Source organism: Bos javanicus, chromosome 9, assembly GCF_032452875.1.
Source record: "Bos javanicus breed banteng chromosome 9, ARS-OSU_banteng_1.0, whole genome shotgun sequence".
Classification (NCBI taxonomy): Eukaryota; Metazoa; Chordata; class Mammalia; order Artiodactyla; family Bovidae; genus Bos; species Bos javanicus.
Window position 1 is genome coordinate 41,760,976 of NC_083876.1, and position 20,116 is coordinate 41,781,091.

At 37.8% G+C, this 20,116-nt stretch overlaps 1 protein-coding gene across 1 annotated transcript in view; it reads right to left on the reverse strand.

The window, feature by feature from the left end:
- The window catches only part of AFG1L (AFG1 like ATPase), a 198,098-nt gene that overhangs the window by 70,059 nt on the left and 107,923 nt on the right, over window positions 1-20,116 (reverse strand). The window contains exon 8 of the mRNA XM_061427653.1: window positions 4,416-4,498. Coding sequence (XP_061283637.1) covers window positions 4,416-4,498 — 83 coding nt within the window. The remainder of the gene's footprint in view (window positions 1-4,415; window positions 4,499-20,116) is intronic.

Here is a 20,116-nt window from a genome sequence, read left to right on the forward strand (position 1 = left end):
GCTAAAGTTCATGGTGTCACAAAGAGTCGGACATGACTGAGTGAGTAAACAAAACACAACAATACCTGGTGAACAGGCAGGCACTTAGCCAGAGTCTCTCTAAACCACTCAATCAAGAATGATAAACATAACCTGCTGGGGTCCTCATCCTGATCAGGGGGGCTATACTGTCAGCTTAATGGGCCAGAAAACAAACTTTCAATGAGAATATGCTATGTTGTCTTCTGTTTTGCCTAACTGTCTCCATATGGATATGTTTCTATACTTTTGGTGCTAAACAAATTTCATATTCTTTAAATGTGTGGCATCTTCTCTTCAATACCCATACAGCTCCACTGTGACACCATGCACTAGCATCAAAAGTAAGACTAACTTGAATGTTAAAGACTCTAAAAGATACATGAGAGATTTTAGAGAAAGTACAGCAGGCCTGTGGTTTAGCGTCAAACTATAAAAACTTTGTTGTAGGTGACCAGAGGTCAAGTGTTTCAGTGAAGTTACACACAGAGCCGCTGCGGGGACATTGGGCAGTCTAGTTCACAGAAATGAAACAAATCGCAGTCTAAACAGGAGGGGGCTAACTTAGCAATATTCAAGTTGCTACTGTTTGCAGATATTTCAGAGGTTCTTCAGTGGGAAGTGAAACAGGAAATGACTGGGTTGATATCTGGTGAGAAAAACTAAGACTGAAACTGCAGATTTCAATGTCTGTGACAGAAACACCTATAATGGTAATGATGGGGGATGGGGAGAAGGCCCCAAGATGCCCTAGAGATTCTGCTGATTCAGAAGGTGGCAACCTTTCAGGCAGAGGACAGATCTCTGTCGAAGTTTTAGGGATGAGAAGATGTGACAATCAAGCTAAGAAAATGCTTTAAATTTTTATCGATGGTTGTCCCGGTTGGGGGCAGGGGAACATGTGCAGGGAATATCAGAGGCAAACAAGTTTTTAATTGCAAGGGAGTAAGTTTCAACATGGATGAGTTCCAGTCTTTGTTTTCACAGACCTTTCTTCTAAAACAGAGCTCTAACCTTGAAGCTGTGCATTTTTAGCAGCAATTTTTTTTTTAAATGATGCTCGAAGATATATTCTTAGAAGTAATTTACTATTTGGAATAGATGTTTCCCAAGTGGAAAATTAAGAGCACTTGGGACATGAAGTTTCCATTGATAAAAGTATTTAAGAATAAACTCCTTAAAACTGTTCAAAAGATGGATGAATACATGTACTATATTAGTCAGGTAAAAATATGTGAGTATTTGGTCTGTGCCTGAAAAGTTGTAACACATGTGCTGTGCCGTGCTAAGTCGCTTCAGTCGTTTCTGACTCTTTGCAGCCCTGTGGGCCATAGCCCACTAGGCGGCTCTGTCCATGCGATTCTCCAGGCAAGAATACTGGAGTGGGTTGCCATGTCCTCCTCCAGGGGATATTCCCAACCCAGGGATCAAACTCACATCTCTTATGTCTACTGCATTGGTACGTGAGTTGTAACATAAAATGTTCATCATTTCAGTATGATCATAGTTTCCATATCTATGGAGCTGAAATGGTCTTGAAACAATTCAGGGGTTAAATAATTGAATAGTAGTCAGAAGTAATTTTGTTGAAGTGGTAGATGACTTTGGCAGATAGGAATCAAAGGAAATAAAGGGAAATTTTATTTCTTTAATAAATAAAGGTTAAAAGTCTGGTAAACATCCCCTGTGAGGACAGACAGTCCTCTCTGAGTCTCCCACTCACCCACACAGCTTGCTGAGAAGGCCAAGAATGCAAGGCCTTAACCATCTCTTAAGGTGTGTTTGTAGCAAGAAGCTTCGAGGGATGAGGCAATATCTCCCTTGAGACAAAAAGCAGTCTTGCTTACTTCTGGCTATAAAGTGGTCCATTCCCCATACTCAGAGTCCCTCTCCTATAACACAACGCATTGCAAGTGCAGGCACCCATCTGGGCCCTCAGCAAAACTCCTCTTCTCCTCCCTAATGGGACTAGGAAGCGAGAAGGGAACTGACTCAACATGCTATCTGTGCCTAGAGTAATAAAATCCTTTGTCTCTGACACAGGTTTCTTGTGTCTTCTGCCAGCATCCATGAAACAATACAGGCAAAGCTATTACTTCGTAAGTAGGGCGAAATCAAATCCAAAATCAAATCCCAACACCTGCCTCTACCCTTTTTAGTTCAGTTTAAAATATTCCACTGAGGCCATGGCTTCCATGCTGGGGGCAGGGTGTTTACATGTGAGCATGGTAGAGATACAGTGTTTGAACAGGAACTTTCTTCAACAGATTTAGTCAGAAAAAAAGGACCTGTGCTACTCAGATCCTGAGGAAAAGAGACAGAGAAGGAGGGTGAGTCTAAGGTGATCTGATCCCCTCTCTTCAGGAAAACAAAACCCTTCACAGAACTGACAGCAAAATGGTCAGGGGCAGCATCCTATGGACCCCTCAGCAGTGATGTTTCCTGTCGTAAAAGGGCAATAAATAACATGGCATATTAAAATCTGTCATAGAGGGGAAATTAATAAATTTTCCTGCAGGAACAAGATAAAATGAAACCTAATTAAATCAGAAATGTTAACATGACCCCAGGAACTTTTCTTTTACTCTCTCATGAAAGAAGTTCTACCCAAAGGCTCCTGTGCAACAATATAAATGAAACCCCTATCATCCCATCTGGGTATCTTTATTCTCCCACTTCTGAGATGACTTAATTCCTAATTCTTCTCTGGTGCACATATCTGCCTTCCCTCTGAGGTGTGCCCCCAGGCTCTCTATTCTTGATTATCAGACTGTGGTAAAGCTCTTTTGATGTTAAAAATTCATAAATAAATCTACTTTCTTTGAGGATTAAAGAATTTATATATTTTTAAGAAAGCTATTCCAGAGTTTCATGGTAGCCTTTGTACATTCTCGTTTTCTGGACTCTGGGATGTTGTTAGATTCTGACTTCTTCCAGTACATGTTTAAAGCACAAACCTGAATTTTGATGTTAGAATTATATTACTTTCATCAGGAAGAAGAAGAGGCAATACAGGGTAGCTCAGAGAAAAAGAGGCTCTGCTGAAGCAAAAGCAGACTTTCCACTTCCTGTAAATTCCACTGAGACCTCTCAAGGACCAAGAAACAAATTTCATGACTTAGACAACCATCTTTAGTGAAGGGATTTCCTTTTAGGAAAATGTTTTAATTCTTCGACATAAGAATATATTTTGTGGGAAAACAGGGAGCAAGGATTTGTTGAAAAAATAAAAGGAATAGTAATAAATTAATTTCTAAGTACCATACATCTGGCATATCGAGAAACAGGTAGCAAAGCTTCAGGGAAATCTTGTGAAGGTCAGAAAAATAAAAGACAGGAAAGCCCAAAGATAAAAGAAATGGAGAGGATAAAGTCCTAGTTAAAGCAGAAAAAAAGTGCTCTAAGAATTTTTCAAAATTATAAAGTACTTTAAAGACAAAGTACTTAAGGGCAGATGAAGAACCTCCTATAATAATCATCAGAATCTGAATAATAAACTGAAATAGTCCCCTTGGTACACTGTAAAGTATGCAATTTTAATTATGTGATTTTTCTAGCTAATTTCTGCTTCAAAAACAGTAAAGTACTTCTGCTTACAAGGTGGCAGAGACGAGAACTTTTCTGAACCTCTCATACACACGTAGTCATCAAAATTTAAATTAGCAGAAACATGCCTTTGAGTTAAATCACAATTAGCCCTTAAGACAGATCTATTTACTGAGAACCCACTATGTGTCCAACATTACCAGCATATGCTAAACACTCTGCATTGGTAAAGCAACTTTTTCCTTTTCAGGTTCTCACAAGTGACATTTTAAAACAAACTATATTTGTTTTCAGCATTAACTACCCAAGCTGACTACATCTATTATTATAAATTGCTCCTACTTGGGAGAATGAGCTTCTAGAAGACAAAATATATCCAGTTGTACTTGTGTATATATATTTTACATAGTTATGTATGGAAGTCAATCAACAGAGATAAATACAAACAGATTGTCTGACAAAATAAAACACAATTTTCAGGGAACAGAAATGACACATTTGTCAGAAGATGTCCACAAATAATTAATTACTTTAGCACAATAAAGATATTCTCTTAATACTAGAGTTTCTTATAAGAGGATACTCATTACTTTCTAACCATCTGTCATCACTCCTCCCTAAAAAACTAATTAGGGTTTCCTCCAATCACACATTATAAATCATGCAAATGTGGATGGCAAAAAACACAGTTTAAAGAAGTTAACATTACAACATTTTGTATTTGAAAAATCACAGGCTTCAGAATTAGCCTTTCACGTTCTAATAATTACCTTGCTTATTTTTCTCATCTTTTCCTGATAAATTATTAGATATTAAACTTAAGAACATTAAAATTAAAAAAAAAAACTTACAGGTAGTAGAGTTTTCCTGCAGCAGGAAGTTCCCTTTTCCGATAATCTATCCCAGAATCTAGCTGGACTGTATTACAGTATTCCTACAATTCAAACAGATAAAATATTTTTTTAAACAAATGGTTGCTTAGAATTATAATCTTTCTGCTATCCCATTTTTTTTTAATTTTTGAAATTTTCCTCAATAAAATAATGTTTAGAATAAAACAATAGAACTCATGTAAGAATCATAAATGTTGCAACATAAAACACATATCAAACCAAAAAATATCAGTTTAATAAAATTCAGATTTGTAGCATGCTTTCCTGAAACTTTGCTAAAACTGCACTGTCAGAAAATTCCCCAAATAACTGCATTGGATTTTTTAAAATTCCAATTTCCATTACTCTGAAGTGAGAAGCTGGAGGCTATCAGAAAGAATGACTCACAGATCTTAAGCATCACAATGGGAGTCAGTCTAAGAAAGCTGCATCACAACATTAGAAGCCACATTTCAAACTGAATGATGATACCAAGGGATGTTACACGCATACCTGCCCTTCACTTCTAAATGACAGTCACTGCCCTTGTCCCTAAGCTCCCTCTCCAGCCACCCATGTCTTCGGAGTTCTAGCCTGCTGTGGACCCCTTCTTCAACCTGAAGTGATCCTAAGCCCCTACTGTCGTTGTCTCCTCACAATCACTCTTTCCTTTCTAGCCTCTGGGGTGCACGCGTGTATGGAAACTGCCATACATCACATACACACCCTAAAATTCTTACAATGGAAGCAAATGAACTTTTGCTACACTTATACAGGTCAGTTGACTTTTCTGGAATATATATATATATATATGTATATATAAAGAGTGAGAGAGTCACATATACATACATGTAATACACACACACACACACATATATATTTAATCATTCTAGTAGAACATGGTAAAGGGTTTTCAGAATAATTCAAGAAACATTTACTGTCTGACCTTTTTGTTTTCATTCAAAATAAAAACTGCATTACAAAACTTGAGGAGGAAAAATAATATTTTGACAACTTCACTACTTTTACTAATGAAAAACTGCATTTGGAAGCTAAGGTAACTGTGGCACATTATATTTTCCAAAGATAGGTGCAATAATGTTTCCATCCCAACAGATCTTCTAACCACTAAGGTAATTTTGCCAGATTATATTTTACGAAGATGGTTGCAGTAATACCTCCAGCCCAACAGACCTTCTAATCATCAAGAAGTCTGTGCACCTCACCTGAATCCTGTGGCTACGGTGAAAATGATGCTGTGCAATAATACCTGATGTGACATCTGAGGCAGCTTCCTACTTGTTGGCCGCAACACCTGCTCTGGCATCCTAAACTGTCAGGTAAGTGCCACCTGCCTGGAGGCAACTAGGAGAGCCTGAAGTTTAGCCTGTACAGAGAGGCCTTAAGATGACATGAAGACAAGAGGTGTCTGACCAATCCCCAGCTGTTCCAGTTGTAGCAGCTAACGCAGTGAGGGAGCCAGAACTGTCAGCTGAGCTTTTCTCAAATCCAAGAAACACAGAAATCAGGAGGAGAATAAAATATTATTTTAAGCCTCTAAATTTTGCAGTCATTTGTTATGCAGCAATAGGTAAGTCAGAAGAGCACCATCTGGGCACACTTGGGAGGTAGCAACATTCCTGCTCCCTGAAATTACATCCTAGAATGTACTGCTCTGCAAGCACTGCTCATCATCTGCACTACAGGGAGTAGACTGTACACGGTGGCAGTGAGAATGCATTTCCCCTCCTCCCATGGGACAGCAGCTAAGGGGCTCAGGGAAGTAAGTTAGGCTGATCAACCATCCATCTGAGACTGAGACTGAGCTCCCCAAGATTGAGGTTTTTTTTTTCTTGAAGCAACATTTTCAGTGCTAACACCACAAAAGTCATGGGCACACTGGGATAGTTGGTCACCCTCGGAGAGAAGGCCCTGAAATCTGGCCTGAATGGGTCAAAAAGCTATGGCATTTTGGTTTTTATATATAGCAATTGTGAATCAAGTTTACCTTGATTCAAGGTAAATTGAATCAAGGTAAACTGGAAATGGTCAAACAGGAGATGGCAAGAGTGAACATTAACATTTTAACAATCAGTGAACTAAAATGGACTGGAATGGGCAGATTTAATTCAGATGACCATTATACCTACTTTTGTGGGCAAGAATCCCTTAGAAGAAATGGAGTAGCCCTCATAGTCAATGAAAAAGTCCGAAATGCAGTACTTGGGTGCAATCTCAAAAATGACAGAATGATCTTATCTCTGTTCATTTCCAGGGTAAACCATTCAATATCACAGTAATCCAAGTCTATGCCCCAACAACTAATGCTGAAGAAGCTGAAGTTGAATGGTTCCATGCAAGACCTTCTACAACTAACACCAAAAAAAGATGTCCTTTTCATTATAGGGGACTGGAATGCAAAAGTAGGGAGTCAAGGAGTAACAGGCAAGTTTGGCCTTAGAGTACAATGTGAAGCAGGGCCAAGGCTAACAGAGTTTTGCCAAGAGAACACATTGGTCATAAACACTCTCTTCCAACAACACAAGAGACAACTCTACACATGGACATCACCAGATGGTCAATTCTGAAATCAGACAGATGATATTCTTTGCAGTGGAAGATGGAGAAGCTCTATACAGTCAGCAAAAACAAGACCTGGAGCTGACCGTGGCTCAAATCATGAACTCCTTATTGCAAAATTCATACTTCAAATGAAGAAACCATTCAGGTATGACCTAAATCAAATGGCTAACTATTATACAGTGGAAGTGACAAACAGATTCAAGGGATTAGATCTGATAGACAGAGTGCCTGAAGAATATGGTTAGAGGTGCATGACATTGTATAGGAGGCAGTGATTAAGACCATCCCCAACAAAAAGAAATGCAAAAAAGTAAAATGGTTGTCTGAGGAGGCCTTACAAATAGCTGAGAAAAGAAGAGAAGCAAAACGAAAAGGAGAAAAGGAAAGATACACCCATCTGAATGCAGAGTTCCTTTGAAAAGCAAGGAGAGAAAAGAAAGCTTTCCTAAGTGATCAATGCAAAGAAATAGAGGAAAACAATAGAATGGGGAAGACTAGAGATCATTTCAAGAAAATTAGAGATGCCAAGGGAACATTTCATGCAAAGATGGATACAATAAAGGACAGAAACGGTATAGACCTAACAGAAGCAGAAGATATTAAGAAGAGGTGGCAAGAATACACAGAAGAACTATACAAAAAAGAACTTAATGACCCAGATAACCACGATAGTGTGATCACTCACCTAGAGCCAGACATCCTGGAATGCGAAGTCAAAGGGGGCCTTATGAAGCATCACTATGAACAAAGCTAGTGGAGGTGATAGAATTCCACTTGAGCTATTTCAAATCCTAAAAGAAGATGCTGTGAAAGTGCTGCACCCAACATGCCAGCAAATTTGGAAAACTCAGCAGTGGCCACAGGACTGGAAAAGGTCAGTTTTCATTCCAATCCCAAAGAAAGGCAATGCCAAAGACTGTTCAAACTACCACACAATTGCACTCATCTCACACACTAGCAAAGTAATGCTCAAAATTATCCAAGCCAGGCTGCAATAGTATGTGAACCAAGAACTTCCAGATGTTCAAGCTGGATTTAGAAAAGGCAGAGGAACCAGAGATCAAATTGCCAACATCTGCTGACTCACAGAAAAAGCAAGAGAGTTCCAGAAAAACATCTACTTCTGCTTTTTTCACTACACCAAAGCCTTTGACTGTGTGGATCACAACAAACTGTGAAAAATTCTTCAAGAGATGGGAATACCAGATCACCTGACCTGCCTCCTGAGAAATTTGTATGCAGGACAAGAAGCAACAGTTAGAACCAGACATGGAACAACTGACTGTTCCAAATAGGAAAAGGAGTACGTCAAGGCTGTACATTGTCACCCCGCTTATTTAACTTATATGCAGAGTACATCATGTGAAATGCCAGGTTGGATAAAGCACAAGCTATAATCAAGATTGCCAGGAGAAGTATCAATAACCTCAGATATGCAAATGATACCACCCTTATGGCAGAAAGCGAAGAGGAACTGAAGAGCCTCTTGATGAAAATGAAAGAGGAGAGAGAAGAAGTTGGCTTAAAATTCAACATTCAAAAAACTAAAATCATGGCATCTGGTCCTATCAGTTCATGGCAAATAGATGAGGAAACAATGGAAACAATGACAGACTTTATTTTCTTAGGTTCCAAAATAACTGCAGATGGTGACTGCAGCCATGAAATTAAAAGATGCTTGCTCCTTGGAAGAAAAGCTATGACCAACCTAGACAGCATATTAAAAAGCAAAGATATTACTTTGCCAACAAAGGTCCGTCTAGTCAAAGCTATGGTTTTTCCAGGAGTCACATATGGATGTGAGAGCTGGACCATAAAGAAAGATGAGTACCGAAGAATTGATGCTTTTGAACTGTGGTGTTGGAGAAGACTCTTGAGAGTCCCTTGGACTGCAAAATCAAACCAGTCAATCCTAAAGGAAATCAACCCTGAATATTCATTGGAAGGACAGACGCTGAAGCTGAAGCTCCAATACTCTGGCCACCTGATTCGAAGAAATGACTCATTGGAAATGATGCTGGGAAAAGATTGAAGGCAACAGGAGCAGGGGACGACAGAGGATGAGATGGTTGGATGGCATCACCAACTCGAGGGACATGAGTTTGAGCAAGCTCCAGGAGTTGGTGATGGACAGGGAAGCCTGGCATGCTGCAGTCCATGGGGTCACAAAGAATCAGACACAACTGAGCAACTGAACTGAACTGAATCAGGTTAGAATAATCCCCAATAAAAGACCAGGCCTTTAGAGACTACAAAGCTAAGCTTTTGAACTACACGTTTGAAGAATTACCTCTGAACCTAACAGTCACAGCACCATGCAATGCTTGGTGTAAGCAGCCACCCACACATCCCTAGCTCGTCATTCCAAGTAGTTCTAAACCACCCTCAGGACTCATGCCCTTAACCCATCTCACCAGAAAGAAATACAGCATTGCCTAAATACATGCATTTCACTCTCCCCTTGCCTCAGAGGACCTGTAAAAAAAAAAACAAGGTATAGCCATACATTTCTCTTCTTCTCAATCTGAGTAATGTAGTAAACCTGCTATAATTTGGGGTTTATGTACTGGGTTTGTACAACTACCCAAAACAAAGAAAGAAGGAGATACACTTGTTCAGGTACACTTCTTTCTCTCTGTCTCTATGAGGGAAATCTGTCCTGGCTTGATAAGGGTCAACTATTCATAATCTACCTGTACTACAGACAATATACTACACAGTGGACCAGTATCTTCATATAAGTGTATCCCCCTAGGTTCTCTATTTCTTTTAAATAACAATTTATCTTATATTACTCAATATTCAATATTCCTAATTTAGTCAAATACTGGTGGGTTTTTTTTGTTTTTTTTGCTATTAAAAAAATAAGGCTAATGAAAGTTATACATAAGTTTCAATTTTTCCTTCTGGGTAACTAACTTCTCTCTTATATGAGTGATTAAGCCCTACCAAATGATTGCATTTGTACATTCACTAATCACCACCAAGGAATACCTAATCAGCAGCATAAGAACTATAACCAAAGCCCGTAGATATTAGCTCTTAATTGTCTGAAAAATACTAACACTCAGTTTATATTTTTAAAGAAAAATAAACCTCTAAATTTCTGATTTCATTCACTTAAGTTAGAGTCTTCAGACCACTTTTCAGGAGAGTGGAGGGGGGTGAAAACTAAGCTATTTCCAAGTTGAAGATGAATCTAGTCAAAAGGGTATGATCTCTAAGCAATCTCCTAATTCCCAAGGATATTTACAAGACCTGTGACCTCTTATCACCAACCAATTCAAATGCATAAAACTAATCAGCCATCAAACTGAATTTATTTTAAGATGGTTTGTATATTTATGTATACAGAGGACAAATACAATTATGCAATTAGGAAATTCAAGGAGGAAAAGGAGGGAGGTTAACACCTTGGGAGCATACTCATGAGTCAAAGGCCTTGACTCTGGAAAGGAAAATATACAACAAAAAGGGTTGTATTCCAGAGTTTACATTTTCTTCAAGATCTATTGTGTGTATATTTAGCAATTCTGGATAATACAGTTAGAAAAATAGCATCTCACAAAAATAACTTCTTACAGCTTCCAGTCTGGCTTTTCCCTTCCCAGTTGGAACAAAAGAACAATAAATACTGTGGAGAAAAATCCTTTAAAGGTACAATATATTAACCTTGTAAGCAAAAATTGAAATAATAAAGATTTCTGTTTGTAAAATACTCTTTTATTATAAAAGTACTATTGCTTATTCTAGAAAATTTGGAAAATAGGAAAAAAAAAACCAACCACATAAATCAAAGTTTTATGCTTATCTAAATGATTACATTAATTGGGAATTTAAAGATGAAAAGTATTGGCATTTTTCTTGATAGTATTCAACTGATAAGTTTTACACAGTTTTAATAAGAAAGCATAAAAGGAAAAAAGGCTGAGACTTTTTCTAGTTCTATAATATAAAATACTGTAATAACTAAGATTTATCTTTTTGCTTAATTCTTAAAAAGTTTACATTTTTCAAACCAAAAAGTGACCCATGCTTTCGTTTTGATGTTAAAAAACTTCAAATATCAAACATATAAAAATAGAAAGTTTATCACCTTCTCAGAAAAAAGTATGTGTATAGCTTATATCCTTCAAGTTTTTCCTTTACACATAGAGATGATGATAGACAAATTGAGATCATATTATACACACTTCTAAGCTTAATCCTTTTTGATACCTTAAAAGTTCTATGAGAGAAATAACTATTATATTTAAATACTGGAAAGCTATACTGCATACCCTACTATTCTGTTTACTAAAAATACAATTCCATAAATAAATGATGAGTAAGAGTACAAAAAACACGCTGAACCAAAAAAAGGGTGGGAGACTGGGTGGGGATGTCTTTTCAAATTTTATTTATGTTTTTAGGCAGCTATACATCTAAATATATATCCTGAAGCAGCTATACCTTCTAAGATAGCTGCCTCAATCTTATTTAAAATACTTATGTGCTACCATTTCAAAGCTTAAGCAATGATATATAAAAATTCAACACACAAACATCTATACACTTTTAAGCCTTTTGTAATTTAAGTATAACAAATATATAAAAATGTAAAAATAAGCATCCAGCTCAATCAAGAATCAGAACAGGACTAGCACTTCTGAGGCCCCCCTAGTATCCTTTTTCACCTTTCCAAATGTAACCAGTATCCTGATTCTAGCATCATAGAATTTTGCCTGTTTCTGGAGCTTTATATAAAAGTGAAATTATACAGTATTCAATATGCATTCTTTTGAGACTGGGCTATTTTATGGTTTACAAGATTTATTCATCCATATGTTTTGTGTAGTTGTAGTTTATCGATTGTTGTATCATACCCACAATGTGAATATGCCATGATTTATTGATTCATTCTACTGTTGATGGACATTTGGGCTGTTTCTAGTTACTAGCTCTTTCAAATAATGCAGCCACAAACATTCCTGCACATGGTTTTTAGTACATATGCATATGTGCTCTTGCTGGATATATACTACCCAAAGAGTTAACTACTTGATCATCAATTCAATTCAGTTCAGTCGCTCAGCTGTGTCTGACTCTTTGCAACCCCTTCGACTGCAGCATGCCAGGCCTCCCTGTCCATCACCAACTCCCAGAGCTTACTCAAACTCATGTCCATCAAGTTGGTAATGCCATCCAACTATCTTATCCTCTGTCGTCCCCTTCTCCTCCTGCCTTCAATCTTTCCCAGGATTAGGGTCTTTTCAAATGAGTCAGTTCTTCGCATCAGGTGGCCAAAGTATTGGAGTTTCAGCTTCAGTATCAGTCCTTCCAATGAATACTCAGGACTGATTTCCTTCAGGATGTACTGGTTGGATCTCCTTGCAGTCCAAGGGACTCTCAAGAGTCTTCTCCAACACCATAGTTCAAAAGCATCATTTCTTTGGCACTCACCTTTCTTTATGGTCCAACTCTCACATCCATACATGACTACTGGAAAAACCATAGCTTTGACTAGATAGACCTTTGTTGGCAAAGTAATATCTCTGCTTTTTAATATGCTGTCTAGGTGGGTCATAGCTTTTCTTCCAAGAAGCAAGCATCTTTCAATTTCATGGCTGCAGTCACCATCTGCAGTGATTTTGGAGCCCCCCAAAATAAAATCTGACACTGTTTTCACTGTTTCCCCATCTATTTCCCATAAAGTGATGGGACCAGATGCCATGATCTTCGTTTTCTGAACATTGAGCTTTAAGCCAACTTTTTCACTCTCCTCTTTCACTTTCATCAAGAGGCTCTTTAGTTCTTCTTCACTTTCTGCCAGAAGGGTGGTGTCATCTGCATATCTGAGGTTATTGATATTTCTCCCGGCAATCTTTATTCCAGTTTGTGCTTCATTCGGCCCGGCATTTCACATGATGTACTCTGCATATAAGTTAAATAAGCAGGGTGACAATATACAGCCTTGACTTACTCCTTTCCCAACTTGGAACCAGTCCATTGTTTCATGTCCAGTTTTAACCGTTGCTTCCTGACCTTCACACAGATTTCTCAGGAGGCAGGTCAGGTGATTTGGTATTCCCATCTCTTGAAGAATTTTCCAGTTTTTTGTGATCCACACAGTCAAAGGCTTTGGTGTAGTTGATAAAGCAGAAGTAGATGTTTTTCTGGAATTCTCTTACTTTTCGATGATTCAATGGATGTTGGTAATTTGATCTCTGGTTTCTCTGCCTTTTCTAAATCCAGCTTGAACACCTGGAAGTTCATAGTTCATGTACTGTTGAAGCCTGGCTGGGAGAATTTTGAGCATTACTTTGCTAGCGTGTAAGATGAGTGCAATTGTGTGGTAGTTTGAACATTCTTTGGCTGCCTTTCTTTGGGATTGGAATGAAAACTGACCTTTTCCAGTCCTGTGGCCACTGCTGAGTTTTCCAAATTTGTTGGCATGTTGGATGCGGCACTTTCACAGCATCCTCTTTTAGGATTTGAAATAGCTCAAGTGGAATTCTATCACCTCCACTAGCTTTGTTCGTAGTGATGCTTCATAAGGCCCCCTTTGACTTCACATTCCAGGATGTCTGGCTCTAGGTAAGTGATTACACCATTGTGGTTATCTGGGTCATGAAGATCTTTTTTGTATAGTTCTTCTGTGTATTCTTGCCACCTCTTCTTAATATCTTCTGCTTCTGTTAGGTCCATACCATTTCTGTCCTTTATTGTACACATCTTTGCATGAAATGTTCCCTTGGTATCTCTAATTTTCTTGAAGAGATCTCTAGTCTTTCCCATTCTATTGTTTGGGTAAGAGTATATTCAGCTTTAGAGGATACTGCCAGTTTTCCAAGGTGATTGTGCAACCTACACTCCCTATAGTAGTGTATGTGAATTTATGTATTTACTACTGGTATAAAGAAATACAATCAGTTTTTGAATAGTGTCCTTAGATTCAGCAGTTTTAGAAACTCACTTATTGAAGTAATTTTTTGTGTATGATTTTTAGGATTATACTATAGATGGTCCATATATTTCATAAATATACTGCATTATTTTACTTACAAAAATGTACACCTACCCATAGTTTAACAAGTTCCCTGCAAATTCAGTATTTATTTTGAATCAACTTAATTATCATTGAATACTAAACACTGGGCATATCCTTGGTTACTGGAAATACAATAATGAATAAGATATAGCTTTAGTACTGACAGTCTGGTAGAATTCAGATGTTTTCAAGTTATCATATCCTTCTCCTTCCAATCACAGGCATAATTTTTCAGATTTAGTCTTCCACCAATTGCTTAGCTCTGTGATTTTAGCCTGTCACTTAATCTTTCTGAATGTCAGCTTTCTCCTCCATAAAATAAGGAATTGAATCATGATCCCTTTCAGTCTACAATTCTTAATGTTATTGCTGAAGTTCTCTCAGTTCAGGGCTAAGATCTTCTCTGGGCTTTTTGAGTTCTGGAGTAGACCCCAGCCCCAGAGCCTATCTGAAGTCACCTCAGCTCCTTTGCTCTTGATCACTTCATGCTCCAAAATAAATAAAAACTTTTTTTTCCACTGCCCCACCCCTCCTACCCTGGCTATCCCAGTTTCTCTGACACTTAAAACATCCACACCCTGGAGAGAAGGGAACCCTCCTACTCGGGAAAATAAGCTGGTACACCCACTCTGAAGAATAGTATAGAGGTTCCTTAAAAAACCTAAAAGTAGAGCTACCGTATGACCCTGCAATCCTACTCCTGGGGATATGTCTGGAGAAAACCATGATCTGAAAGGTTATGTGCACCCTAATGCTCATTGCAGCACTGTTTACAGTAACCAACATGGAAGCAACGTAAATGTCCACTGACAGATGAATGGATAAAGAAGGTGTGATACATATACTGCGGCTTCCCTGACGATGGCTCAGTGGGTAAAGAATCCACCTGCAGTGTAGGAGACACTGGTATATATATGATGCAATACTACTTAACCATTAAAAAGAATGAAATAATGCTATTTGCAGTAACATGGATGGACCCAGTGATTGTCATACTGAGTGAAGGAAGTCAGACAGAGAAAGATCAATATCATATGATATCACTTATATACAGAATACAAAAAAATGAACCAATGAATTCATATACAAAACAGAAAGAGATTCAGGGACTTAGAAAATAAACTCATGGCTGCCAGGGGGAAGGGACAGTTAGGGAATTTGGGATGGACATGTACACACTGCTATATTTAAAATTGATAACCAATAAGGACCTACTGTATGGCACATAGAACTCTGCTCAATGTTATGCGGCAGCCTGAACAGAAGGGGATTTGGAAGAGAATGTGTACAGTATATGTATGGCTGAATCCCTTTGCTGTTCACCTGAAACCATCACAACACTGTTAATCAGCTATGTCCCAATATAAAATAAAAAGTTAAAAAAAACACACACCCACACCCTATCACTTCAGCAAGTAAGATCTGTATCTCTCCTTTTTATCCAGCAATTTCAAAAAATTTTCCCCCTGTCAAAAAGCAGGAAAGGAAGACATTTAACACCTGCAAAGTACCTATTATATGACTCAGTTGTGCCAGGAAACTGACTTGAATTTATCTCATTATAATCCTTACAAAAATCATACATAGAACAAGGTAATCATTTTTATATGCCCATTTTACAGTTAAGGAAATTTATGAGGGAGATTATTTTTTCTTAAATCACTGTCATGGGTTAAACTGTGCCCCCTGCAAATTCATATGTTAAAGTCCTAATCTGTTGCTCAGAATGTGACTATGCAAGAGATGAGAGACTTTGAAAGGTGACTGCATTAAAGTGAAGTGTTTGTTGTGACAAGTGGGAAAAAAAGTGAAGTGTTCATGGTGGGTCCCAATTCAATATGACTAGTGTCCTTATAAGAGGAGGAAATTAGGACACAGACCTGTGTATGCACAAAGGAAGGACCATGAGAAGACAGAGAAAGAAGACAGCCATCTTCAAGTCAAGGAGAGAAACCTCAGAGGAAATCATCCCCGTCAATACCTTCATCTTGGACTTCTAACCTCCAGAACTATGAGAAAATACATTTCTGTGGTTTGAGCCATCCAGGCTGTGGTACTTTGTTATGGTAGCCTTAATCAATACAATCACTAATATTCTTATTCCATTAATAAATACACAGGAAAGCATTTTTTAAGAGTAAAAAAGGAAAAAAATTTTATGAACTTTAAAAAAACGTCAGGGCTGGAATGAAAAAGCACCCCTGAATACACCTGTTTCTAAGCTGCGCTACAAATCTTACCTTTTTTGCAGCCTCAGCTGGAAGGGAAAACAGTTTTCCTTAGAATTTAAAGAGCTCCAGAGAGGGCACAGTCTGCAGATAGCTAAGCCATGATTTGCTCAGGTTATTTTTGCCCCCAAATCCATGGTCTACCCACCATATCAGGTCTTCCCAGCATGTCACACTGGTTTATTAAGCAGTAGCCACAGGATCAGTTTTCTTTCACTTTATACAATTTACAGGATTAACTTTTGTTCCCCAACTCCTCCATCCCTGTCCCACAGTAATTACCTCTGCCCAGTATAAATTTCTTAATCGCTCTTCTGGAGGTCCACATTGTATGATTCTATTATGATTTCCTCTAAGTATTTAGTCCAAAACTGTGAGATATATGTACCCTCTACTAAATTCTATACTTTAATGGGTTGTAATACAGTAAATTTCCGTTATATAGGACATCTTCTATGTTTAAAGTGTCTGGCCAACTCATGGTCCACTATTTTTGTGACCTTTACTTGATCATCTACACCAATGTTGTCTGTCTTGGAAGGTAAACTCCAAGAGTAGGGACTGCCTGCTTAACCTGCTGCATGTACTCATAGGCCCTACAAAGCTGGACTGGAGTCCAATGTTGGTGATGATCTCCTCTCTATTATGGGAAGAAAAAGGAAAGTACAAACTAACCTTTAATGATGATTCTCTTCTATAAACTACAGATGAAGATTCTGTTCATATTCTTAAAATATCTCAATAAAACTGCCATAAACTCAGTAAAAGAATTTGAGATGTAAATAAGTGGGCCTATATCATCAACATTATCAAAAAGCAAAGTGCCAGGATCCATTCTAAACTCTCTGTATTTAATTATTAATAATATTCTTATTAGTGCCTACCACTCTAAAAAGCAGGCATTCTTCTTCTTCTCATTTTACAGAGGAATAAAGAAATAAAGCACAGAGAAGTTACGAAACTTGCCCAGTGTCAAAGAGCAGAAAAGTGGTAGGATTCAACCCAAGCATTTTGGTTGCAGTGTTCATGTTCTTAACTACTTTGCCATACTGACACCTTAGGGTATGTTCAAGCAATCAGGGCTCTTGCTTGGATATACAAAGCAACTGAATGTTCACATAGGCTTACTGGGAAGTTGTGATACTCTGTTAGCCTGCTGGAGAAAAGTCCTACTTTTGTTGTTCATATGCTAACTGAGTAAGGCCTCTAGTCTTGACGGTTATCTGGAGAAGCAGCGATGTTACAATGAACAGATCTGCTTATCTACATCCAACCTAACTTCACACAAAAATGACACTGGGCAGATTTTTAGAGATTCTGTTCAGCTATATCATACTGTACATAAGAACCTGGAAGTTTCCCTACAATGACTGAGATAATAGAAACAGATTTGTTTCAAGCCTGTAAGTCAGCAACTCCGCATGATTTCTTGTCATTTATTTATAATCTACTGTGTTGCACAAGGGTTAATGTGGCTTCATAAAAATATGGCATGTTGCTGCTGCTGCTGCTGCTAAGTCGCTTCAGTCGTGTCCAACTCTGTGCGACCCCACAGACGGCGGCCAACCAGGCTCCCCCGTCCCTGGGATTCTCCAGGCAAGAACACAGTAAATTCAATTTCACCATCTAATTTTCAGGGTTAGCTAATACACAAGTAAAGAGTAATTTGACAAAATCTAACAAAGCTTTAATTGCATAGAACCTTTGATCCAGAAGTTCCATTTATAGGAGTCTAACCTACAGAAACACTGACTCATGTGATTAAACATTTGTAAACAGGTTTTTTAAGCACTATCTGAAAAGCAAATAACTAAAATAAACCTAAGTATACAAAAATAGCAGATTAGTTATAAAAATGACAGTGCAGCCATAATGTGAACTACAAAGCAGCCATTTAAAGAATAAGATGGAGTCATATTTGGGATCAAAAGATCTCCAGGATATTTACAATGGATAAAAGCACAAGTCAGATTAAGACGTAACTATTGTAACCCCATTGATTTACAACAAAACAAAACTGTATATTTAGGTAATATATAGAGAGATATATATATGCATAAATGCTTGAAAAGATACACTAAACTTTTTCCTGCTTAAAGTGATATAATTGACATATAAGTTTCAGTTGTATAACTGATATACTTGGTATATTGCAAAAATTACCACAGTAGCATTGGTTAACACCTCCACCACACTATATAATCATCCTTTTATTTTGTGGTAAGAATATACTTACTCTCTTAGCAACTTTCCAATATATAATACAATATCCTTAACCATAATCACTATACTGTACATTTAATCATCTCATAACTGAAAACTTTGTACCTTTTAACCAACATTTCCTCATTTTCCCCATCTTCAAGCCCCTGGAAAACACCATCTATTCTGTTTCCAACAGTTCAGATTTTTTAGATTCCACACATAAGTGATATCTAGTACCTGTCTTTCTCTTCTCTGATTTATTTCACTTAGCATAATGTCCTCAAGGTTCATCTATTTTGTCACAAATGGCAGGATTTCCTTCTTTCTCACGGCTGAAAAATATTCCCCTGTGTGTGTGTATGAGAGAGAGAGAGAGAGACAGACAGAGAGACAGCACTTTTATCCATTCACCCACTGATTGAAACTTAGGTTGCTTCTACATTTTCACTACTATGAAAAATGCTGCAAGGAACATGGGGATGCAAGCATCTCTAGGGAAAATGATTTCATTTCCTCTGAATAAACACCCAGAAGTGGGACTGCTGGATAATATGCCAGCTCTATTCTTAATTTTCTGAGCAACTTCCACACTGTTTTCCATAGTGGCTGCAACAATTCACAGTCCCATTGGCAGTACGTGAGGATTCCCTTCTCTCCACATTCTCAACATCTATCTCTTATCCGTTTGAGAGCAGCTGTTTTAATGGATGAGAGGTGATATATCTCTGTCATTTTGATTTCCATTGCCCTGATGTGATTATTGATTCTGAGCATCTTTTCAGATACTTGTTGGCCATTTGTATATCTTCTTTGGAAAAATGTCTATTCAGTTCTTCTGCCCATTTTTAGAAGTATCCTATTAACAGTGTACTACTCGCCTATTTTTCCCTTCAGATCGGTTAGTATTTGCTTAATATACTTAGTTGCTCCAATACTGCATGCATATGTATTTATGATGGTTATATCTTGGGATGAATTGATCCTTTTATCATTATAATGATTTTCTTTGCCTCTTATTGAAGCTTTTTTATTTAAAGTCTACTTTGATATACGTATAGCTATCCCTACTCTTGGTTTCCACTTGTACTGAATATCTTTTTCAATCCCTTCACCTTGAGCCCATGTGTCCTTAAAGCTCAAGTGAGTCTCACGTAGGCAGCATATAGTTTGGTCTTTTTTTTTTTTTTTAATTTATTTTTAAACTTTACATAATTGTATTAGTTTTGCCAAATATCAAAATGAATCCGCCACAGGTATACATGTGTTCCCCATCCTGAACCCTCCTCCCTCCTCCCTCCCCATACCATCCCTCTGGGTCATCCCAGTGCACCAGCCCCAAGCATCCAGTATCGTGTATCGAACCTGGACTGGCAACTCGTTTCCTACATGATATTTTACATGTTTCAATGTCATTCTCTCAAATCTTCCCACCCTCTCCCTCTCCCACAGAGTCCATAAGACTGTTCTATACATCAGTGTCTCTTTTGCTATCTTGTACACCGGGTTATTGTTACCATCTTTCTAAATTCCATATATATGCATTAGTATACTGTATGTTTTTCCTTCTGGCTTACTTCACTCTGTATAATAGGCTCCAGTTTCATCCACCTCATTAGAACTGATTCAAATGTATT